This window comes from Myxocyprinus asiaticus, chromosome 1 (assembly GCF_019703515.2).
Source record: "Myxocyprinus asiaticus isolate MX2 ecotype Aquarium Trade chromosome 1, UBuf_Myxa_2, whole genome shotgun sequence".
NCBI classification, from domain to species: Eukaryota; Metazoa; Chordata; class Actinopteri; order Cypriniformes; family Catostomidae; genus Myxocyprinus; species Myxocyprinus asiaticus.
In genome coordinates, this window is record NC_059344.1 from 31,799,393 (window position 1) to 31,825,451 (window position 26,059).

Genomic DNA, 26,059 nt, shown 5'->3' on the forward strand with positions numbered 1-26,059 from the left:
GGCATAGAAATATAGACTGCAGGTTAGAGTGCGGGCAGCCTGTCAACACTGCAGACACACAGCAAACACTCTCATCCAGTGACTCAATGTTGTTGGCATAAGCAGTCCACATTCAGGTTACTGGCAGAGCATTATGGTTGATTACCCACTACATTAGCAGGTGTCTGAATGTGTGGCACCAGTGATTTCAAAGACAAATATTATTTCAATTGAAAACTTTCAATAGAATTGGAATATTCAGACTAAGAAGATAAATCTAATGGATTTAAACAGGACATGACACTTTCAAAGCCAGTTTCTTACATTATTGTCAGTGCACATTAGCGATGCTCATAAACCGAACCGAACTCAGTGCACAGCTGTTCTGTATATTACATACATTGTTAAAGTACGAGATGGAATTAATTTCTGTGCATCGAGCACCGAACCGCTTTGAGAGCGTTATAACATCATATTATTATGTCTTTTCTGAGTATGTGTAACATTACAGATCAGTGCGGCGGACATACGATACTCGTAAACATCTGCGATTCTGTATTTCAGTCAAAGGTGAAACAGTGATTGGTCAGTGCCGAACTTATGAGGAGAGCGTGATTGGTCAGGTAAGGTGAAAATGGACTAAGAAAGAGCATGTGATTTGGTCTATCATCCGTAGACACAGGCTATAATTAAAATGAACGACAATTTGCAACTTTACCTGGCTGATCATTTCTGTTTGCTATCTCACTAATAAAAATCGCAGACGGTTACGCTTAACCGTGAGAGGCAGAAATCGTGATCACGGTTATAATACAATTAATTGTACAGCCCTACAACATAGTATACAATTCAGTAACTATACTGTACATTTTGTCAAAATTGAGTAACAACTGAAATCGGGTATCTTATGATCGGTCTTGCTACATAGGGTTAGCTTCATCCATGTTCAGATTCAGAGAAAACACAATGTGCAAACTGCAGTAACTACAAAATCCACACTAAAACCCAAGTAACTTTGAAGCAATTTTTCTTAGTTTCAGTGTCAGCTTAAATACAGGCTTTCTAAAACTCGTTGTACATAATTAGTCTTCTAAGCTTTTTCTAATTCTGCTTCCATCTCTTTGTGGTACAAGCAATTCACACTTAAAAGAAACAAAGACACTCTTGCTGGAGCTATTAACACAAGCAATAGTCTGACAGAAATCAGTTCCTAGGGCACTATCACTTCATCTCACGACTTTTACCCTCTTACAAAACTTGTTAGTGTATTAAATTGATTAAAATGAAACAGCTTATCAGTAAACAGTGTCTTTCTTGCATTGCCTAAAACCAGTATAATCTTCTTAGAATCAAAATGTCAGTGCAAATGGGAACAAGTTTGTTTATTGGTTAAAAAGAAGTTCTTTGGCAGCATCTTTGACTGGTTTCCCTCAAATACACAAATGCCAATGAAGACTGTAGACAACCCTTTCTCTCACCATCAAGGTACTCCGAAAACCACACATCTACACATCCAAAATTCAATATTTTGAATCACAGGATACAGAAAAAGCATATAAAAGACTTAAGAGCAGACATTTTCTGGATTTCAAAGAAAGAGCACATTCTCTGCACCGCAGACACACACAAAAAGACTTGGTAGTTTCTATGCTCTCCGCACAACAGTGTTGCTTGTGAAAAGCTTTACCTGGAGTAGCTTCTGCACGCAGAGTGACTGGCTATTTCTAGCTGCCAGGTGTAAGGCATTTTTTCCTACAGGAACAAAACAAATCGATATGAGGCATTAGGAAAACAAAAGTGCTTCAGGATTTGCTATAAGGAACAATCTAGATGGTTGTTTGAGAGAGAGGGTCTACATTGCTTTTACCCCCATTTCATGTTCTCAAAGACATCGATCATGCATGCATGATGCATGAGCAGAGCACAAAGTGTGAGGAAGTGTAATCGAGCTTCAAATACATTTATCAAATCGTGAAAAAGGAGTTATATTTTTGGTCTGTTTCTCACCCAAATCCTACAGTATTACTTCAAAAGACATGGATTAAACCACAAAAAGTCATGTTCTTTTTGGAGCTTGGATACAATCACATATCTCCATCAAAATATCTTAATCTGTGTTCTGCGGAAGAAGGTCACATGAGTTTGACATGGCATAAAATTGATTAAATGATGACAGAATTATCATTTTTGAGTAACTATTGCTTTAAACTACACAAACCTAAAGATGGTAAACAAATCAGACACAAATTGTTTCTTACTGGAGTAGTTTTGGAGCTATTGGACACATCTCTCTTGCCATTTGAATGTCTCTCTAAAGGTTCAACATCACACACTAGTTGCCAGTGTGTCACAATCATCTTCAACATTTTCAACAGAACCATTTACATAGTTTTCTATATATTCCAATAAAGTTTTTTCTGTAACTTTACAGTGTGGTGCATTTTTCTGTAACTTATGGTTTGATGCTTGTTAAAGTGTTCATATTTGCAAATGATTTGCAAGAAAGAAAAGATCAATAGCAGATGATCAACAATGTTAAAATATCATTATTCGGAACTGCCTCAAATATCAATGACTCACCAAGTCTTTATAAAACAGATCATGAGAAATTTTAACTTTTAACACCCTTAATTCTCACCTGTGGCATCAGTGGCTGTGACATCCACACCATGATGAAGAATAAGATTCAGGCAGTCAAGATGTCCTCTGGTGGCAGCAAGATGGAACCTGCCAAGAGAAAGAGAATATTACTACTATTATTATTTTGTAATGCATTTTAAATGATTCACTATATTTCAAAACAATATTGGGTCGCAAAATCATATATTATTCTTTCTGGTAAATAGAAAACCTCTCAATGTCTTCATTAAAATAACACGCTACAACATTCAGGGGATATTCTCTTCATCTTTTGGAGAGAAAAGCACTAACCCTGATTTTCTAAATATTGTATATAGTTCGGATATAATTATATTACTTGAGACATTGAGTCGTTTAGAGTCTCAAACTTACACCCCATACTACAGAGTGTTCTTTATACATTCAGTCAAAAACCATGTTAAAAATGGAAGAGATACAGGAGGATATACTTTGGTTTAAGGAGCATTTTTTTCCATTACATTTAACCTGTAAAAAAAAGGGAAAACATATCTGGATGAAACTTAAGGAACTCATTTGTTCAGATGAGGACACTTACCTATGTGCAGTGTATATCCCCATATACAAGTCCCCCTATTATAATGAGGACACCTTACCTACACTACAGTCAGAGATTCAGTTTCAGTCTTTCTGTACTGTTAATGGGGGATTTGAATGCAAGGACTGGAAAGGAACCAGACAACACTTTTCAGCTGGAGATAAATATATTAACAGTACACATATACAGCAGAATCAACTCTTTACTAATGCACGCCAGAGCTATGACAACATGATAAACAGACATGGGAAACATGTCCTGAAGCTGAAAAGGCCTGGGTTTATATATAGTTAATGGCAGGACAAGGGGAGACTCTCTGGGTCGATTTATTTACTGCTCACCTCGAGGCAGCAGCACAGTGGATTACGCTATTACAGATATAGACCACAGTAAGATCAACTACTTCATGGTGATGCCACAGCTTCCTTTCTCAGGTCACATAGTCATTAGGTCTAAACAAGTCAGCAAATTTGCCATGTTCTGATCAGAAAATTTAACTGTATTCCCTCCCCACCAAATTTACATGGAAAAATTACAGTTCTGAATGGTATGAAGCTGAGCTCCACAGCATTCATGTTCAGAAAATGAGACACATTTTTCTACACCAAATTTGGACTAGACAAGAAAATTATCAATTTGGCAACAGAACAGTTAACTACAAAAAAAATTATACAGTGGCCAGCAAAGCCCTGAGAAAAAGAAAAAATTACAGAAGTAAAAAGAAATAGTTAAAGCTGATTGGTCTGACAAAGACTGTCAAACATCAAGAAAGGAATTACGATCATTATCAAATTAAAAACAGAGACCTTGCAAACCAGCACACACAAACCATATATCATCAAACCCTTAAAATGTACAAGTCACTACTATATATGACAGCTAGAGGTTGACCGATAGTGGAATTTACCGATACGATAACTAAGTTGGACAGTACCTGCTGATAACCGATTAATCAACCGATAGTTTTTAAAATTGATACTGAATGAAAAAACAACTCTCAAAAGTAAAATAGTGCTGAAATTTATTACAAAAATAAACAGTACTGACTGAACCATGGAAATGTATTACACTTTATTAAATGAAATAAATACATAAATATGAATATATATGAACTAATATTCAAATTTTAAAGTCAGCTGATTTTTAAATTGACGTTGTTTCCTTAGTCCACAAGAGCACCGTTGCAGAGAGTCAGCAGCTTCAAGTTCCTCGGTGTCCACATCACTGATGAACTCACATGTCCACTGAAGCCGTTGTGAAGAAGGCTCATCAGCGCCTCTTCTTCCTGAGACGGCTGAAAGTTTGGAATGAACCGCCACATCCTCACACGGTTCTACACCAGCACTGTAGAGAGCATCCTGACTGGCTGCATCTCCGCCTGGTACGGCAATAGCACCGCCCACAACCGCAAAGCACTGCAAAGAGTGGTGCGAACTGCCAGACACATCATCGGAGGTGAGCTTCCCTCCCTCCAGGACATATACACCAGGCGGTGTGTGAAAAAAGCTCGGAGGATCATCAGAGACTCCAGCCACCCGAGCCATGGGCTGTTCTCACTGCTACCATCAGGCAGGCGGTATCGCAGCATCAGGACCCACACCAGCCGACTACATGACAGCTTCTTCCCCCAAGCAATCAGACTTTTGAACTCTTGATCTCTCACGATCAAATACATCAGCATTGCACTTTATTACTCTTATTATCTCACACCGGACTGTCATAAATTATATTCTCTCTTAACAACACACTGGCAACTTACTATCAACCGACAGCCTGAATGTCAATACAGCACAATACAACCTACTGTATATTTTATATATACTATTCTTATTGTATAATGTGTATTCTATATTGTGTGTATTGTATACTGTACATTGTATATTATTATTTGAATATTGTGTTGTAATTGTGTATATTAGATATGTAAATTGTGATGTGTAAATCTGTTTATTGTAAATTGGTATATGTCTCATCTATGTCTCATCACTGTCATGACTGCTATGTTGCCCGGAACTGCATCCAAGACTTTAACCCACTATTGCACTTGTGTGACAATAAAAGTGAAGAAGTGAAGAGGGCTCAATAAATACATAACCCATTCAACACAATTATATTATTGCATAGAACATTCCTATCCTGGCTGTTAAAAAGAGCATTTCATTTCCAACTAATGTGCGTAAAATAAATAAAGTTTTATTCTCATATTCTCAAATGTTAAGACAAAAGTAAAATGAGGGGGGAAAACACTTCAATAGACAGTTCACATGGCGTTACACTTGCACTGATTCCTACTAATCCAGACTCAAGCTTCATAATAACAGCAAAATACCACATTGTTTGTTATTTAGTACAATTGTATATAGAGTAGCAATAGAGTACCACACAGATAGCAGTGGTATTTGGCTGAACTCGGTGGTGAGGCGGCTCGGACTACGAGCCCAGACCAGGAACTGTTCAAACAGACGGAACAAAAAAAGATTGGAACTGAACGCGAGAAGAGACCTATTTCCAAGTTCAGCATCTTTCCTGAAAAAGCATTTAAAGAACTCATTGCTTAATCTGAGAAATGCTTATAAGAGAGAGTAAGACGCAATGGCCAAAGACCTCCACAAACTGTAAGGGGCTGTTCACACCGAACGCTTTTGCAACAATCCATTTGTTTTTCTATGCATTCGTTTTTATATGTAAATGTGCGCAAGAAGAATGTCTTTGTTTCCCTTTGTTTTTGTTTATTCAGCATCTCATGCAGAAGCTCTGTTTTTTAGATGTGTCTAATTAAAAATAACTTTTAAAGCATATTGATTAGGAGTCTAACAGTTCTCGGTAAAAAAATAAATCGTATGGTTCGCCACTCACGGTTCGGGAAGCATTGGCACCGTGGGCGGTTCACCTCAAGTTTAATGACGCATCTGGAGCACAAGTTTTGGTTAAAAAAAAAAAAAACAAAGTATCAAACAGACAGGTACAGTTACAACCTCCACTAATGCACCTGAATGGATACACTCTGCTTGCGTTTCACGTGGGTCAACTTGATGACATCACTGTTCTGCACGCGTTGTGTGTAGTTGAAAATGGCAAGCGGAGAAAACGAGCCACTGATAGAGAAACCCTCTGCATTTCTCCTTTCTGGGAACATTTTCTTTTAGCAGTCAATTACAACCAAAACAGGCACTGTTTGCAGACGTTGCTCGACATGAGTGCCGTACAATGGTAATACATGTCAATAATGTGTGTGAGGGTTTATTTAAAACGCGCTCGCAAGTTCTTCCTGTAATCTATCGCGAGCATCAATAATGCGCTTTTATTAAATGGCATTAAGATGCCATTATAGTGATAAATGATTAATCTTTTACACCGACATCACCCAGGGAAAGAGCCACAGGCGAGCCAAAACTGCACACACTCCCTTCCATTTTTAAGCAGGCAGTCCGTGCTAATTCAAACAGACATGAAACAATAACTAAAGCACTTGGGTTGTTCATGTGGGATTTCCATGTATTATTAAAATACTCGAGCAGCATTATCACAACATCCCTTCTCTTATGCATTTTAATAGTAAGGTTATTCCTTTTAGTGTGATGTACAGATTCCGAATATTGAATATATGTTGAGATGAATTTGAAGTGCACTATGTTGATGCATGTAGCGTATTACTGAAGGTATTAAATGAATATGTTTAGTAATTAGAGAATTTATTTATTTATTTATTTTTTAAGTTAAGGACCCTGACAAAAATTAACCATGGTTTTACTATAGTAATATTGTAGTAACCATGACTGCTGTCACCATGGTTTTCTGAGCAGAAATCATTGTTCTGATACAATTAACCATGGTTTTATAACAGTAATATGTAGTTTCTATATAGTAACCATGATTTAACTATATACTGTAACCATGACAGTAACCATGTTTAACTTTATTTTGAAGTTACTATGATTTTACTACAAATAACATGGTTAAACTATGGTTACTGTTGTAAAACCATGATTGTTATTTAAGGGCAAACCTGTTGAAGTGTCTACCAAATAGATTATTCTTTGGATTTGGCAGTGATATTTTTTTCTGAACAAAGCAAATACCAAACCGTACCAAAACCGTGACCCTAAAACAGTGATGCAAACCGAACCGTGAGAAATTTCTGTTAAGCTTTGTTAAAACTGTATTTGTTGCGCTGTGTCTAGCCTTTTTTAGCGCAAGAATGTGATCGATATGAAGTCATCGCACAGTGTAAATCTGATGTTTATTATAGATTGGTATATGTCATCACTGTCATGACTTCTATGTTACTCGGAACTGCACCCAAGACTTTCACCCACTGTTGCACTTGTGTATATATATATGGTTGAGTGACAATAAAGAGATTTGATTTGATATAAGATCAATTAAACCATTTGGCAACCCACATATCATTAAATGAACTGACTGAAAAGATGGAATACCTCAAAAATAGAAAATCTTGTAACTTGGATGGTATATATAATGAGATGCAGAAACATAGCAGCCCCAAACTGAAAGATGCGATTTCTAATTAAAATCAGTACACTTTCCTGAGAATTGGAAGGAAAATCAAATCATCCCAACTTTCAAACAAGGGGACAAGTACAACCTAAATAACTACAGGGCCATTGCAGTAGTTTTGGATTCATGCCCAAACAGAGAACAGCTAGTCATATCTACACACTCCACTCACTTATACAGAAATATGTTCAGCAAACAAAACAAGACAAAATATTTGGCTGCTTCATTGACTTTAAAAAGGCCTTCGATTCTGTTTGGCATAACGGACTCTTCCTTAAGCTCATCCAGAGTGGAATAGGAGGAAAGACATATGATATCATAAAAGACAGGTACAGAGATAATAAATGCTGTGTTAAGATTAATGACAAAAGAACCAATTATTTCAATCAGACGAAGGGAGTTTATCAAGGCTGCAGCCTCAGCCCAACACTATTTAATATTTATATAAATAAATTGGCCACAACCCTTCAAATGTCACCTTGCCCTGGACTGATCTTAGAATTAGAAATCAAATTAAATTAGAAATCAAATGCCTCCTTTATGCTGACGACCTACTGCTGCTGTCACCTAATGAAGAGGGACTACATGAAAGCCTCTCGATTTTAGAAAAAATATAGCAGTTATCGGGCCTTACTAATAAACATGGAGAAGTCCAAAGTCATGCTTTTCAGAGAGAGAAAAAATAAATAAATAAATAAAAAATAAAAAATACATTGCATTATGAACAATAAATATCTTTTTACAATCAGGGAACAATCCTTTATCATGCCAACTGCTATAATTATTTGGGTCTTCCAATCTCTGCTTCAGGATAATTTGATTTGGCAATAAAAGGTCTGACTGTCAAAGCCCGTAAGAAATATTATAGCATAAGAAAATCATTTAAATTCAATCCCCGCCCCCCCCCCCCCGGCAATCATCACATCACATGGGAGCACCACACGTGTCTGTGTGTGTATGTACGTATGTGTATAACAATTTTTTATTAGTATCTGTCTTGCTTTTGTATTGTTTTTGTATTGTTGTACACTGGAAACTCCTGTCACCAAAACAAATTTCTTGTATGTGTAAGCATACTTTGCAATAAAGCTGATTCTGATCCAAATGAGCAGGGACCCTGGGCATCTTTCTTTTGGTGTTTTTCCAGAGTCAGTAGAAAGGTCTCTTTAATGTCCTAAGTTTTTATAACTGTGACCTTAATTGCCTACCATCTGTAAGCTGTTAGTGTCTTAACAACCGTTCAACATGTGCATGTTCATTAATTGTTTATGGTTCATTGAACAAGCATGGAAAACATTGTTTAAACCCTTTACAATAAAGATCTGTAAAGTTATATGGATTTTTACAAAATTAACTTTAAAATACAGTGTCCTGAAAAAGGTACGTTTCTTTTTTTGCTGAGTTTACATACTGTATGTTTTTGAGAGTTGATAAATCTGTACAATGAGGCTCTGTTTAAAAGAGGTGAGAATGTCCATTTGACCTTATAGTCTGAGATATGGAGTGAAGATATGTGCATATGTTCACCTGTGCTTGGGAAGCATTATTTAAGACCGTGTTGATTGTGAAGTCAGACATGTAAACAGACCCTTGACCTGAAGCTCAATGTGTGAAGTTGAGGATAACTCCATACACTGTCCCAAACAGCCCCTATGGACTGACGGATGGATCGTAGTTTTAGATGAGAGCAATGTTGTAAAAAGAAAAACACACTTCTCATGAGGTACAGGGTGTCATGAGTCAGACTTGTTATTATTAGACTTCAGAAGAAAAGCCTTCATGCATTATCCATTCAATGAGACAAGAGGGCCACCTCATTGCTGAAACAAAGACTGGTGCGATTCACTTTCTGAAACTTTGTTGTTTTTATGATGAAAATGTATACAACATTAGCTACGTAATAGCCATTTCATCATTTCCCATCAAAACAACATTTTCCCACTCTTTAAACGACCTGGACAAACGATTCTTTCAAATGAAATTTAAATCTAAAATGAAAACACAATTTTCCAGGCAACTAAAAGGGAGCTACAGTTCAATGCACTTGCAGGTTAGCACAGGTTATTTCCTCCAAATATTATTATTTTTAAGAAATATAAAGAAATATACTTTTAAGAAATCAAACCTGGACAACATTTTATTAAGCATAGGGTAAGGTTGTGGATGTTCTTATGGAAGGTGACCGCTGGTGATTAGAGGAGACTGAAAGGCTCAGATGGTCACGGACACCCAGACATGTCATTCTAGCTTGGCTCCAACTTCTTGACTGACTCGCATATCTGCAGCTCCAAGATACATTATGTATTTTTAGAGGTGCTACAGAGGTGTGGTGGGTGGGCCAGTATGAATTCAAAACAAGAATTCTGCATTCTGTACCCAGTCTGTCACCAGAGCCTTAGCAGTTCAGGAACAGAAGTCATTTCACTATATTTGAATATCTGATAATTGCGGTATGCATTAGAAATTTGAATACCTTTCTTTGGTATTGAAAGAGCATCTAGGAGTAGCCAAACATTAAAGGAATATTCTCAGGTTAATACAAGTTAAGCTCAATCGACCGCATTTGTGGCATAATGTTGATTACCACAAAAGTTAATTTTCTTAAAAAAAAAAAAAAGAAAAAAAAAAAGAAGCAAAAATATGGGTTAAAGTGAGGCACAATGGAAGTGAATGAGGCCAATTTTTAGAAGGTTTAAAAAAGGCAGAAATGTGACAATTTTATAAAAGCACTTAAATTAATCGTTCTGTTAAAACTCATGAATTATTTGAGGGGTAAAGTGGTTTTAAAAAAAAGTTCCATTTTACTGTCATTTTAGGGTTTGTTGACATTAGTCATGGAAAGAAGTTGTAAAATTGGCTATAACTTTACACAGAAAAGGTAAGCAAGTGATTTTATCACACTATAATCATGTTATTAATTATGTATGTCATTTACGTCTTGTGGCTATACTTGGAAATGGTGAGTATTTTAACGTTTACAGAGTGGCCCTATTCACTTCCATTGTAAGCTCACTATAACCCAGATTTCAGCTTTTAAAAAAAAAAAAAAAAAGTAAAGGTGGGGCAGGCCAAAAGTAATTTTCGAGGTAACCAATTTTATGCCATTAATGCGGTCAATTGATCTTAACTCAATATAATCGTATTGAACCCGTAATATTCCTTATAGTAATTCAAAAAGAATATTCTGACCTAGGTACATTTCTGTGCCAGTAAAAACAAAGTCTTTTTAGCAAGTCAGTTCAATCTGCAGCCATCTTTGGAACACTCATGGGCAGCTATGTTCTATGTAAACAGGAGGCATACAGGTGCAGCTCTGATCTACTTGAATGGGCAGAGCGCGAAATCTCCAAAATGGTTAGTCAAGATTGCGATCAAAGAACAAATTTAAAATCAGCAGTAAAATCTGACAACACTAGTATCATAAATTGTGCTTCTTTTCCTCAGACAACGCTAAAAAACAAAATTTTCCCGGCTTGTATAGCTAATCCGCATGCACGATCTAGAGTTCATTGACAGGCAATGTCTTCATCTTTTGGTTCTTTTACCTGTAAGGTGGTACGTCCTTTTCTTCATCCGTTGAGTGTTGGGTGTTCCCATTTCTCCAATTCATTTTAATAGAAGTGGCCCATCTCTTCTAAATAGCTCTGGTATAACACTACTGTATATAAACGTATGCGGGTACGGGTATGAAAAAGGTTAAAGCCACAGCAGAGGCTAGGCTATGTTTCCTCTGAGCTACCCATTCATTAGTAAGCAGGTGTAGCTCATGCCATGCTCTCTTTTAAACACACACACAGAAATCTGCTCAATTCAATCTGTCCACGTGGCCATTTTTTTATTTTTATGAAAAATAAACACTGTACTAACTACATGTTACTGCTTTACCCACCAGAGCTACTGGATGACACTCTAAACGCCCTGTGGCCTATTCACCTGTGTCTATGAGCTATTCTGAACAGTGGGAGGAATAACAGGCTACATGTGGGGTCCTGCTATATATGAACAGATCATTTCCACAAATCCAGAAGTTACCTACCACTTGACATAACTCTGCACAAAAAGGCTGCATACACTCATGTTCAGGTCATTTGGCAGCCATTAGGGTGCACGGACATCCACAAGCACGTTTCATATATCAGGATGGTGTTTATTAATTGAGCTCCGTTACACTATAACACCAACCCGGCGACTCTGCCGGCGGTGAATGCACTTGATTTAGTCCTGAGAAATTCTAGCACCTTATTACAAGTCAAGCCCTTCTCCTCCCAACAGAGCATGAAGAATCTCACACTATGACAAAAATACCCAAAGGGGAACCTTGTGTCTGTAAATGAGGGAACGAAACAAAGCTGTGGTTAAATTGAGCTGAAATATGCCCGTATGTGCCTTACATACACTCTGTCAGAGCAATCGTTAATCTGCCAAGTCAACTGCATGACCATGTAATGTAGTACAACATACTGTATATCAGTGCTATTGAGTAATAAAGTTCAAAGAATCACCTCTATCCCCAAAAATACTTTTTCTTCATTCATCCTAAAATAAAAAGGCATCATCTAAAGTTCTCTGGACTGCAAGCTTTCAGAAGATTAATGGCAGTTAACATGACATAAAAAAAAATAAAAAAAATTCAGTCTGTACACAAGAATAGCTTTAGTCTTATTACTGAAGGCCCACTTCCGGCCCAAGAGGTCCAGGCTGTTTTGGCCACAGCATTTCATACTTATCTCTTGGTCAGACACAAAATGCCTCTTCCGAAAATGGACTCAAAATCAAGCCAATCTGTGTGACTTCTGTAAACACCAAAGCATTTAAATAGATCTAAAATCACAACCATATGCTTCCAAACACAGCAGGCAATGATTCTGAATAGATTGTTTTACTTATTTACTGGCATATTTTTAACCATTAGTATTGCCAATAAAACATGCAGAGAAGAGGTATAAAATCTAAAATGAAGACAAGGGCCCTAGCCCCTAGGGCAGGCCTCCTCTCTGTAAAGACAAAAGCTACAGTCAAAATCCCTACCAATCTGCTCTATGATAAATCTGTGTACACCTGTGATGAAGATCATGGACAGACAATAGAAATCCTGTATCATTCAAAACAACAACAAAAAAACCTTTACATGTGATAACTAGAACAAGTCATTTTTGAAGAGACAAGCAGAACCATAAAAAAAAAAAAAAAAAAAACCATCTAAAAAGTGTGAAAGTATGTGGAAAATGTGAATGTGGCGATTTACGTGTGCAACAGGGAACTTACGCAGAGCGCCCCTCTACATCGAGTTTGGTGGGGATGATGCCTTTCTTGCCAAGCACAGCAGCAACCTTGTCCACCTCCCTCCTCTCCACTGCCTTCATCAGCCTGTCATCATACTTATTCCAGTCTGTGTTCTACAGGAAAGAGAGAGAAACACACAGAGATCTGTAAATATGATGACGTTAAGAAAACTGAATGTACAAAGACAGTAGTGACAACCTCAATAAAGGTGTTGAGATGACATTCATTGTGCATGAATGTCCTGATTATCAGGGTGGTGATAAGAATTGCAATTAGCTGAATGAAGGAATGTGACCAACCCTATTGCACCAACCACATATTCAAACGTACATTAGGATCTGAAAGGCACACAAAAAGAACTAATAAAAGCAAAGCTGATTTGAGAATAATAGAGATTTTTCTAATGCACATTATGTAATGCACATAAAAACTTGGCATAAAAGACTGGGCATCAACAAAAGATGATGATTGCAAAACTGAGTGCTTCAAGTCTGGCATAACAAGTTTAAACATGTTGTTCAAAGACATTCAAGCTCCAAAAATCTAAAATTTAAAAAGTTCACTCTCCAAGAGAAATCTGCAGCATTCCTTGATTCCTTGCATTTATGGAGAAAGCTGTAAGTCACTCTCCCTCACTGTCAGTTCAAAACACACAAATCTCACACAAACTTAAAACAATACCCAAGAAAGTTTAACTTAGTTTAAAAGCAACACTTGAGGATTACGATACCTACAAAGTACATGGAGGTGCATTTGAGCCATTGACTCATCTTGGTGGTCCTCTTGGTCTGGAGAAGTATATATATATATAAAAAAAAATAAAAAAATATTAGTTCTCCTTTCCCCTTTCCAACAAAATGAACACTCAGCCAGCGAGTGTGAGTGTATATCTGTGCGTTTGTGGTCTTCAGTGGAGTCCCCCTCTCCAGCAGGTGACCTGTGCCTCGCAAGGGGATAAAAAACCTCGGCAGAGTCCTCTAACTTCTCCCCAGCCCACAGACTCTCCCTGAGACTTCATCACGGTACGAGAGCCAAGCAAACACAGAGTGAGAGCCGCTGTAGCACAGGGACCAGCCCCGGGACAGCAGCTCCTCCTCCGGGGCTGAGTCTGTCTCTTCTTCTCTCTGTCCTCCTTTCAAAGACAGTCTTCTGTCTGCACAGCCTCTATCTTCTCAAAACTACGCTGCTTTCCACTCTCTCCTCCTGACTATCTGCTGTGTCCTATATGCCAAATGGCAGGGTCGTCCAACCTCTGGAGGTAAATTTGTGATCTTCCAGATCTAAAATATCCCTATAAACAGCACGCAGACAATCCCGTCAGGCTAGTTACCTCTTTATTTTTTTTTGACCCTCAGACCTTTCTCCAATGACTGATTGGGGTAGAACTGCTAAGAATAACCCATCCTAACATATCTGGTCCATGAGTAACAGTTACGTTGACACCCGTGAGCGTGAGAGGAGAAACAAGGCCAGCCAAATGAGAGGATCCTCAGTGCAGTCAACACATATCCCCCCCCCCCTCCCCAACGACACCCGAACAAAGCTAGAAACATTAATCTCTGGGAGATTAAAGTCTCAGATCCAGACCAGGTTATCAGCTTGCAGTCTGAGGCACTTGCAGCCTCACTTGAAGCGCCTGTCCTCACACACATGGATCGGGGCTAATGGACGCAGTGCACAGTAGCAGGATTATGTGTCGGCAAATTACAAATCAGATGTCTGCCGTATGGTCCCCCATTTAAAAATCACCCCCCACCATTTCTGCATCTTCAAGATAAACACTGCACATAAGATCTATTTCCAAAAGGAAGACGTCAGCTTTTAATTTGGTAAGTGAGAGATTTCAAAGGGGTTCAAAAGGCAGCAGGGACGCATTAGATTTTCACACCAGCGCCAGTGGGGGAGTTCAGTTACCCCTTAATGTGCCTCTCGACCCCCACCACAGTCTCTGGCACTGATATATCAGTATACATGTGAGAATACCCACACATATAGCATGTCATGTGAGGGGGTGTAAGGTATCCACCTTCAACCTGCTCTGTCCCATAGAAACAATGAAACTGAAATGGACACATATATAGGGTCTGCTCCCTTAAATAAAGCAATAGTGTTGTGAGACAGACAGACTATTTCTGTTTTTTTCTTTTACGGAGGACATTGATTTACAGCTGAGAGGTGTTTATAGCCTATTCAATCGAGTCCATCTAAAACAAACAGGACCAAATAAAATTATACAACTTAATTACCTTAAAAAAAAAAAAGTTTACCTTAAGGATCAATCAGGAAGCTGTTATAGACCATAGACAAAAAAACTAAAAACATTGTGAAAAATATTGTGATTGCGATTTGAACAGTGATATGATAAACAACAACAAAAAGAACACCAAAAAATAAAATACAAATATTTGCATTCACACTGCACCTGTGCACGGTCTCTTTTTTGTAAAAGGGACTCAGCCCACTTTATTTTTTTAAACCCAGTCAACCTGAACATTTTATTGTTGTGATGCAATGAATAATAATAATAATAAACTAGTAGCCAAGTAAATAAATTACATATGTATATTATGGTACAGTAATAATTGTATTTCTGTAATAATTTCGTAACTTCCACATGGCTTTGCTATGTAGTCAGTTTAAACCCTGAAGTCCTTATTTTGGCAGAAAACTGAAGACATTTGTGTTTGCATTAAAAGGCTGTTGCCAATTCACCTACAGTGAAATGCTCTCATCTCTTTTGTCCACAAAAACCTGGTGTCTTGAGGTTGTTTTAGATTTGTAAAGTAGCTTGTAGCAAACAAACATTTGTGAAATTATGCAAATTTGCCATTAAAGTGAATCTGGAATGCTTCAAATATAACCAGCATGTGTAGCACAGTGAACAGAAAACCAGTTCTTTGTCCTGTGCTACTATTCATTACTGAACGAATGACTCTTTGAGCTGATTCGTTTCAATCTACAGCATGAAACATTCAGCGTAACCAGTGTAGACTCTTTCCTGAAAGAATGACTCTTATGAGCTGGTTATTTTTAATCTACAGAGATAAACATACAGTATAGTAGGGCTGCACAATTAATCGAAATAAAATCAATATGACCTTGTGTATTATTAAATCTTAAATAAATAAATAGTCTGTGTGGCAGGGTGAGCAAGAGACAAACACAGTGGGTGTGGTGTCAAGCCTCGGAGAGGCATTTATTGAAAATAATAAACATAATATGTTCATAAAAAGGGGAAGCGCGTCCATGGGGAATCAGTGTCCAAAATAATGGGGAATCTGTGAATGGGTGAATGGGGCTATGTGAAGGCAGGGAGTGCAAAGAGGGCAAGGTCCAGGTATAATGGGTCTGGCGGCCACAACATGCTCCCCTCGTGGATCCGAGGCACATGGGGCGACGGCTTCACTGGATCGGCCCGGCTTCCCTGGGCCTCACTGCTTGAGCGACTCGCACCAGATCCTGTCCGTTTTGTGTAAGTGCATTACTACAGTGCTTTCAGAATGGTTCTGTGCTCCACAACTCTATCTTGTGCTCAGCATTAAAAAACAGATGTGCAGAGTTTGGTTCCATTTCCCTACATTTGCTGAGTGCGCTATATATTTAAAGCGATCTAGATTCACTTAAATTTCACTTTTGCGTAATTCCAAACATATTTGTCTGCTACAAGTTAATACAAATACAAATAATACACCCCATGGCAGTGGGTATTTGTGGACAGAGGAGAAGCTAAAATAAGGAGCATATTATACAGCTGTTATGAATTCAGCTACACAGAAACATGTTACACTGTATTTTTTTGCCAAAATAAAATCTTGACGGTTTAGAACTCTTTAGCTTAACTGGACCGCATAGCAATGTCCCATCAGTGTGAAGTTAAGATTTTATTACAGAAATATATTACTATTGTATAATACAAATAATATTAATAATTATATTCAAGTTGACTGGGTTCCAAAAAATATGACCCCATGACAAAATGGACAGGTACAATTTGAATACAATGTGAATCTCTTTTTTCTATTGGCAGCAGACCATGGGCAAAACATTACCAAATTTTGTTCAAAAGGAGTCTTTTCTTAATCATATTGCAGTTCAAAATCGCAATATTTTTGTTTAAATCATGATGCCCTAACGTACAACACGACCAGTGTAATTGACTCTTTATGAGCCGGTGCTTTTGAATCTACAGAGCAAGACATACAGCACTACCTCCTGAACGAATTACTCTAATCAGCTGATTCTTTTAGTGAATGTAAAACTTACTGAACCGCAAGTCTTTCTTTTCTTCGTGTCCGACACAAAATAAACCAAGAACTGTTACTGTGTTATGGGAACTGTGTTATGGCTTGTGAGACTTAAATCAGAGTAATTACTGGGTGGTTGTTGATATGTCTAGTTAAAGATACACATTATGGGCCTCATGCATGAAACAAGAGCAGAACAAATCATACATAAAACCATTCTGATGTAAATTTTTGCATTTATGAAAGTTTTCCTATTTTCAAAACGTTAGTTGGTCCTAACAAAATTTACACCTGCTCCCGACCATGCGTAAATCATGTGCAAGACATCCAAATGTGTCGTGTTCTTTCAGGCAAGCTGACATGACTATATTTTGAAAGAAGTGAAATTAAATAAGCAATGAAAATATTAACTAGTAATTAAATGAGAGAATTTAACCTTAAAAAGATAAAATAAAAAAATAAATAAAAAAAGATACCTTTGTTCTGCTTGCATTTTTTTTTTTTCCCCAAAGTATAGTTTTTTCCAAACTCTGCTTTTCATTTTTCCAGCAGTGCTCAACATGGAGTGACAAGTTCATGGTAAGACAGAGTTTGCATTTGATTTTCGAGAAAAAAAAATGTATGCCCTCTAACGTGACTGGATGGACAGTTTTTTTTTTTGTATTCTTTAATTTAGGTTTCATAATTTAGTATACACTTTGGTAAATCGCGTTCAGTTAATAATGTATGGTCAATGCTAATGCTGTTAAACTCATAAATAAACACATTACAGGAAGGTGCGTACACAATAGTACAACGGGGGGCGGGGGAAATAAAAAAAGCCTGCACAGTGTCGTATAGCTTGCAAATCTGTATTATCTTACAGCGTTTCGGTCAAATATCTTTTTCAGGCATTCTATTAATTTCTCTGAAGATTCTTCCAGTTGCAAATATATCACTGTTACCATCATCATTTCCTCGAGAAGATTCATGAATGATGCTGGCGATGCATTGCGAACAGAACCAAAGGTTAATGGTGGTGGACATCCTCCTCCCAGTGTGAACTGACATTTTTTTACACTCATGTCAAACCATTTTTATTGACTTCCTGAAAGGTTTTAATTCACAAAAGAGCCTTTGTCAGCACAAACATGCAATGACAGTAAGTCCTCACTTTCTTTGAGACACTATTGCGCTTGCTAAATAAAAATTAAGATGTGAATGCACTTCATTCATTAAAATGATTTCATCACTGTTCTGCATAGATGTTAACAGCATTTACTAGTGAATCTGGTGCCTTCCATATAACGTTTCCATGGGCGTGAATTATGATAATTGTGAATGAACGTGTACACGCCCCCCATTTACTAATGTTTGGAATTCACTAACATACGCACGTTTTACTAACAAATCTGGTGAGTATGAAGCGTTTTTGAATCCGGCGGAAAGTTTTCAGGAAGGTACATTTTTCTTGCAAATTACTCAGAATTTACTCATATATTTAAGAAAGTTTAATGAATGAGGCCCTATGAGTGGTATTTTACAAAAAATGATGAATGAATAAAATCTCAACTAAACATTCTATGCAAACAACTTTTGCAGGAGTCTGTACTGTTAAAATATTAAATTCTCATTATTAACAGACTGTTGAGTGCAGTAAATCCAATAAGAATTGCACTTCTTATTTCCAAATATTTAATTCTCAAATTATTACAATGATTGTTAATGGGACCATTAACCTCCTAAGACCACAGAACAACTGCTGTGTGCATTTTTCATTTCCCTTTTTGACTTGAAACTAATAGCCCCTAATTGCAAAAAAAAAAAAAAGCAAGAAAATCTTTTTTTTTTTTTTTTTTGAGCAAATAGTTTCCCTAAAAATTGATGTCCACATATCATCAGGACTAAGTTATGAAATTTTAAATAATGCTAAGCTATATTGTCAGATTTTATTTTATTTTTTTTAAATCATACTGTTCATCATGTTTCCAGTAGTGTTTGTTATTCATGTTTAGACATTACAGCTGATTTTCTGTAAAGCTGATTTGGAACAATGTGTCATCCAATCCAGCGTCATCCAATCACTGCCAACCATGTTAAAATAAAATTAAGCATTACAAATTCTGAATCTATGTGCAGATTGTCCCATGCCAAACATGTTGAAAGGCCCAAACATCATCTGCAGCCTGAAACTGAACTTTTGTCAGATGTTAGGAGTGAATGCCCTTGACTGTATAGGAAAGTTGTAGGATGCTCCCTTGCTCCCTATTTAGTTAATAACTTAATCTCTAGTGTGCTCTGTCTGCACTTGTCTAAGAACAATTAGAAATGCACCATATTTTCATCCGAACACCATATAAAGCCTCTGAAATCAACATCTGATGACTCTCAATGTGATAATGCACAGTAAATATTGGCTTTCTAAGAAAAAATAAGTGCTGAAGTACACAGTGTACATCGTGCTTTGCGGTGTTGCATTTCGCAATAAATCGTTCAAATTTTCAAAATGGCATATCGGATGAAACTAGAAACTCTAATCTTTTGACTCAAACAGGTTTCAAATGTAAAAACTCAAGGAATTGTTAAATTCCTCATGATTCCCATTCCTACCCGCAAGTACCCGTAAGTATATGCTTAAGTATTTTCTATACATCCCTAGATATGGGGTCCTTTGGGTCTCTCCAATACATGGGATTTTTGCTTAAAAAAAATAAAAAAATTAAAATGCACAAACATAACCAAACTAATTTTATTCAATGTGCAATACATTGCCAAGGTCTGAAATTCAATAAAAAAATAAACATTTAAATCATGAAATTCTCTATTTGCATCTAGTAATTATAAATAAAAAAATCAAAATCTCTGGCTAGTGGACAGGTCATAAACCTGTATGTAATGCCTGAACAAAAGCAATTTGCATACAAGTGTTTTTATGGGACAAGTGGGAACAGGTTGGTTTGTTTACAAGGTTGTAAGTAATAGGGAGTCTGTAGTGATAACTTAGTGTGTGCCCATGAAATATACACAAAAATGTGATGCACTCTAAGGTGCGTTTTATCCGCAGCAGGAACAGGTTAATTTGACTGACGGGGTATGAAGTGATAAGCTCCCAGTTTGGACGGGGTATCTAGGTTGGATCTTGGCTGCCGGGCAGTCTGGGTGACTCGACGTGCTATAACTCATGTCAACACCTTGTAAAAATGAAACCCTACCCCCAATCCCAAGTCACACACATACACCCACACAAAAAAAAAAAAAAAAAGGTCTTGCCTGGCAACAGCAAACTATGGCACTGTCCATGCCAATAAATCAAAACATACGGAAGAAAGCTATAGATACTTGAGAGCAGATAGATTAAGACAACACACACACACACACACACACACACACACACACACACACACACACAGAGAGACAAATGCCAATAAAGCATATTTGAATTGAATGAGAAATGGAGCAAAACCAAGCAGATATTATGTGTGACAGAGAGAGAAAGCAATCGAATGTGTGTTTCAATACAAAGTTTGGGAAACCATTTCAATGCAAGGTCATATGTTGACAGCTATGAATTATTAATGGCATAAGATGAAAAACAGAAATCTCAACAGTAGCTCACGCAACTGTTTTTCCCCCAATTTACCCTCTCTTGTACCCAACAAGGACATCTGCAGCTAAAAAGGCTAATCGCATGACTTTTACATCTGCTTTCATTTTTCCCCCCTATTCTAAACACAGAAAATCCCTCATCCCACCAGACCTGCAACATGCCATCCACACATCAACAGGTCTGATTTAGTGCCGCACTAACCACAGATGGATGAGTAGTTGCTGAGAATTAGCCCCCCCAGAGGGGAGCAGAGAGCTGTCACACTGAATTTAGAAAGTTCTGGGAGGCAGAGATCACCTTCTGATGCAACTACAGAGATGGTCAGGGGTTGCTGAATGTGAAGGGGGTGTGTGTGTGTGTATGTGTATATATATATATATATATATATATATATATATATATATATATATATATAAATAAAAGATAGAAAGAGGGATTCTTGGGAGTTCAGACAGGATCTCCCATCGTTAATTCCAGCTGGATTTCACAAGCGCAAAGGAGAGAATCCTGATGTAATATCCTCTAAATACCAAAAATGGATGATGAATTATCAACCACCCAAAGTATGCATGAGAAAAAACATCTCAGGTCATATTTTTTGGTATCAAGCACTGCAAACAAACTGCAGACTCTCCAATCCACCAGCTACTCTCTTTGAAAATGGGTAAATTTTTTTTTTTTTTTAGAGAAGCTCTCTGTGTTATGCTTCTATCTATCTTCTATATCTGTCCACCTATGAAAAAGTCTCGAGTGAAAAAAGGTATTGGGGGAGGAATGGATGTTAATAATGCTGTGCAGTACAGGTCATGCCAATCAAATCTCAAATGTAGTTGCTTACCAAAATTTTTATGCAAGTCAGAACCGCCACTGACTATCACATGTACAAAGGACACCCCTCCCTGCAACACTTTTGAAGAAATATTCTTGGTTTAATATAAGTTCAGTTCAATCGACAGGATTTTTGTAGCTTCAATGTTGATTACAACAAAAATAATTTTGACTCGTATCTCCTTTTCTATATAAAAGAAGCATAAATCAGGGTTACAGTGATGCACTTTTTGTAGATTTTTAAATGGCAGAAATGTGAAGCTTATTTTATAAAAGCACTTGCATTTGTTAAAAACTAGCATTTTTTTTTTTTTTTTTTGCTGTAAAGTCAGTGTAAATTTGAGTGTAAAGTTTCCTTGATCTTTTGACATAAGAGGTCATTGTACTATAAAAAACACACTGCAAGTTCTAGAACTGAAAACATCCTTCTGAACTGAAAAAGAGCATTTATATAAACCAGGCTGTTAAAACGGCTCATTTGGAATGTGTGTGTTTTGTGAAGTCAAAGAACAATAAGTAAAAAAAAGACTGCCTCTACAGCAAGACAGCTACACCCACTTTTACAAAGTCACACCCTTGGCCTCGCCCACTGGTACTCTGTCACAAAGGTGACGAGGAGAGAGGACCTGTCATGGGAGATTCATCTACACCAATGGAGATTTACATAATCTGAATTTATATGTTTTTCTACATAAACTTGCACTAAATGAATAGCTTTGACTGTTATCGTGCATTTCACGCCACTTTTAAAAGACGCAATGTCAAGATAGAACTCTAAAAGGGGTCCACTATTCCGATTCATCTTCCATGAGCTTATTCATTCTCTTCCGATTGAGTTTAAAATATTTGAGGGGCTGCACAATGTTGGCCAATCATAACAATAGGCGTTTGCTGAGGCCAAAATCGAGCATTTCAGACAGAGGGACAGAGACAGGGTGGAAAATGATCATATCACCCTGCAACTCTTGCCTGGTTGCCCACTATAGTTAAGCGGGGTTGAGCCTGGCCAGTACCTGGATGGGAGACCTCCTGGGGAAAACTAAGGTTGCTGCTGGAAGAGGTATTAAAAGGAGGCCAGCAGGGGGTGCTCACCCTGTGGTCTGTGTGGGTCCTAATGCCACAGTATAGTGACGGGGACACTATACTGTAAAAAGGCACGGTCTTTGAATTATTGAAAAATAATGCACACCCGAGGTGCAACGGTCACTCCGCTGTGCGTTGTGACCGCATTACCACCTTGGGTGTGCATTATTTTTCAATAATTCAACAGTCCATCATCAATTATTCCTTACATATATATAGTTAAAGTCAGAAGTTTACATACACCTTAGCCAAATACATTTAAACTCAGCTTTTCACAATTCCTGACATCATAGAAAACTTTCCCTGTCTTAGGTCAGTCAGGATCACCACTTTATTTTAAGAATGTGAAATGTCAGAATAATAGTACAGAGAATTATTTATTTCAGCTTTTATAACTTTCATCACATTCCCAGTGGGTCAGAAGTTTACATTTCACTTTGTTAATATTTGGTAGCATTGCCTTAAAATTGTTTAACTTGGGTCAAACGTTTTGGGTAGCCTTCCACAAGCTTCTCACAATAAGTTACTGGAATTTTGGCCCATTTCTCCAGACAGAACTGGTGTAACTGGAGTCAGGTTTGTAGGCATCCTTGCTCACACACTTTTTCAGTTCTGTCCACAAATTTTCTAGCAGATTGAGGTCAGGACTTTGTGATGGCCACTCCAATACCTTGACTTTGTTGTCCTTAAGCCATTTTGTCCAACTTTGGAGGTATGCTTGTGGTCATTGTCCATTTGGAAGACCCATTTGCAACCAAGCTTTAACATCCTGGCTGATGTCTTGAGATGTTGCTTCAATATATCAACATAATTTTCCTTCCTCGTGATGCCATCTATTTTGTGAAGTGCACCAGTCCCTCCAGCAGCAAAGCACCCCCACAACATGATGCTGCCACCCCCATGCTTCACAGTTGGGATGGTGTTCTTCGGCTTGCAAGCCTCACCCTTTTCTTCCAAACATAACAATGGTCATTATGGATAAACAGTTCAATTTTTGTTTCATTAGACCAGAGGACATTTCTCCAAAAAGTCCCCATGTGCACTTGCAAACTGTAGTCTGGCTTTTAAATGGCAGTTTTGGAACAGTGGCTTCTCCCTTGCCGAGCAGCCTTTCAGGTTCTGTCAATATAGGACTTGTTTTACTGTGGATATAGATACTTGTCTTCCTGTTTCCTCCAGCATCTTCACAAGGTCCTTTGCTGTTGTTCTGGGATTGATTTGCACTTTTTGCACCAAACTGCGTTCATCTCTATGAGACAGAATGCGTCTCCTTCATGAGCTGTACAATGGCTGTGTGGTCCCATGGTGTTTATATTTGCATACTATTGTTTGTGCAGATGAACGTGGTCCCTTCAGTCATTTGGAAATTGTTCTCAAGGATGAACCAGACTTGTGGAGGTCCACAATTCTTATATGAGGTCTTGGCTGATTTCTTTTGATTTTCCCATGATGTCAAGAAAAGAGGCACTGAGTTTGAAGGTATGACTTAAAATACATCCACAGGTACAATTCCAATTCAGTACACCTCCTATCAGAAGCTAGTTGGATAATTGTCTAAAGGGTTGACATCATTTTCTGGAATTTTCCAAGCTGCTTAAAAGGCACAGTTAACTTAGTGTATATAAACATCTGACCCACTGGAATTGTGATATAGTCAATTAAAAGTGAAACAATCTGTCTAAACAATTGTTGGAAAAATCTCTCATGTCATGCACAAAGTACAGTACTGTGCAAAGGTCTTAGGCACATAAAATGTTTCACAAAAACATTTGTCTTAAGATGGTTATTTATATCTGCTGTTTTTCACAAGTGCCTAAAACTTTTGCACAGTACTGCGCTGAAATGTTTTTGGGCTCCATCCTTTGACGTTTGTTATCCTGGTCTGTTCCACGCACGTGCACTCTTCAAACACCCATCAGAACGACGATTACGCGTTTCCATGGCCACATTAAGCAGTGTTCTCTGAGAGAAACCTAGGTGTGAAACCGCTTTCTCTTAATCCCTTAAACGGCGTAAGGAAATCAGCGTTCTTGTTTACTTGACGTTTCAAAACACCACTTTCTGCTAAAACCCTGGAATTTTCTTAAGTGCATGTAAATGTTGTCAGTGTGACAACTTTGTTCAGTTTTCTATTGCTATTTCAGTCGAACAACAGTTGTAATTTGTGTGCGTTACATAAATTGGGATGTACAGTATGTTCATATCAATGATTGCCTGGACTGAGTGCTAGGGGATTTCAGGTGTTCAGCATTTAGCTAAGTCAAAGTTGATTACACTTTTCTCATCTTCATTTGCATATGCAGACTTTAGATAATCTAAAAGTATCTAAAAGTGGTCAGATTATGATGCTTATATATTATGGTAATTTGGATTAGGATTGTAATTACATTTTTCACAAGTAATTCGTAATTTGTACTGGAATACATTTTAAAGCAACCCTCCCATCTCTGGCAGCTACTATGGAGCCCCTATTGTGCTTATTTACATCGAGTTAAGGGTCTGACCTGTTATTACAGTACACACTGTTGTAAACTGGGGGCTATTTGAAGGTCTACTACTGTGCTAAGGCCCAGTGTCTGTTGTTGAGTGCAGGGCTGAATGGATGCTTTAATTAGGCAGCTGATCTCCCAAATGGCATCTTGATGATCTCAGCAAAGTGGGTTGTTTATATGTACACTAGTTAATTGAGCCGGCTATTGGCCAAGAGCAGTCTGCAGCCACCATCTGACAGAAGTGGCCATTATAATGACTGACACATCATACTGCTGCCATGGCAACACTGGAAATAAGCTAACAGAGTTAGGGCATCTCCATTTCTCACACATTATCTAATCTTCAGTTAGAATTATAGGAAAGTCACTCAGCTATGACCCCTCTAATGGTGACATTACACTCAGCAAAAACACTAGATGAGAGGTTGCAAATAAACAACTGTCTGAGGTCTTCGTCATGTTATAAGAAAGTCAATGTTAAACAATCCACAAGTTTTTTCTTCTAATGGGCCTGTTAATTAAATATGAGCAGAACAAATTTGTGTATACTGTTTGTAAAGCCCTTGTGGCGTAAAAAGTTTTCATATTTTCAAAATGTTATTTGGTCCAAAATTTACATCTGCTCCCAGTTGTTTCATCACAGACTTCTGTTCTGACATTCGACCCAGTGGTCAAACCACTTCCCTGCTATTTCTCTCTACTTCCGACAGCCGGGTACAGAGAGAGATCAGATTTCTGCTGATCGTTGCAGTGTCTTCTTCAGATCTCATCATTTTGCAGACCTTCACTGCCTAAATCATAGCCTAATTCTCAGCACATCCTAAAAACCTTTGACAATCTAATGCTATAT

At 37.7% G+C, this 26,059-nt stretch overlaps 1 protein-coding gene across 2 annotated transcripts in view; it reads right to left on the reverse strand.

Moving 5' to 3' along the window:
- LOC127445140 (uveal autoantigen with coiled-coil domains and ankyrin repeats protein-like) overlaps nt 1-26,059 on the reverse strand; it is a 91,756-nt gene that overhangs the window by 20,354 nt on the left and 45,343 nt on the right. For both annotated transcript variants that reach the window (XM_051704974.1, XM_051704965.1), the window contains exons 2-4: nt 12,959-13,089; nt 2,618-2,706; nt 1,667-1,731 (exon numbers count right to left, since the gene is read on the reverse strand). In XM_051704974.1, the coding sequence (XP_051560934.1) occupies nt 1,667-1,731; nt 2,618-2,706; nt 12,959-13,089 (285 nt within the window). The remainder of the gene's footprint in view (nt 1-1,666; nt 1,732-2,617; nt 2,707-12,958; nt 13,090-26,059) is intronic.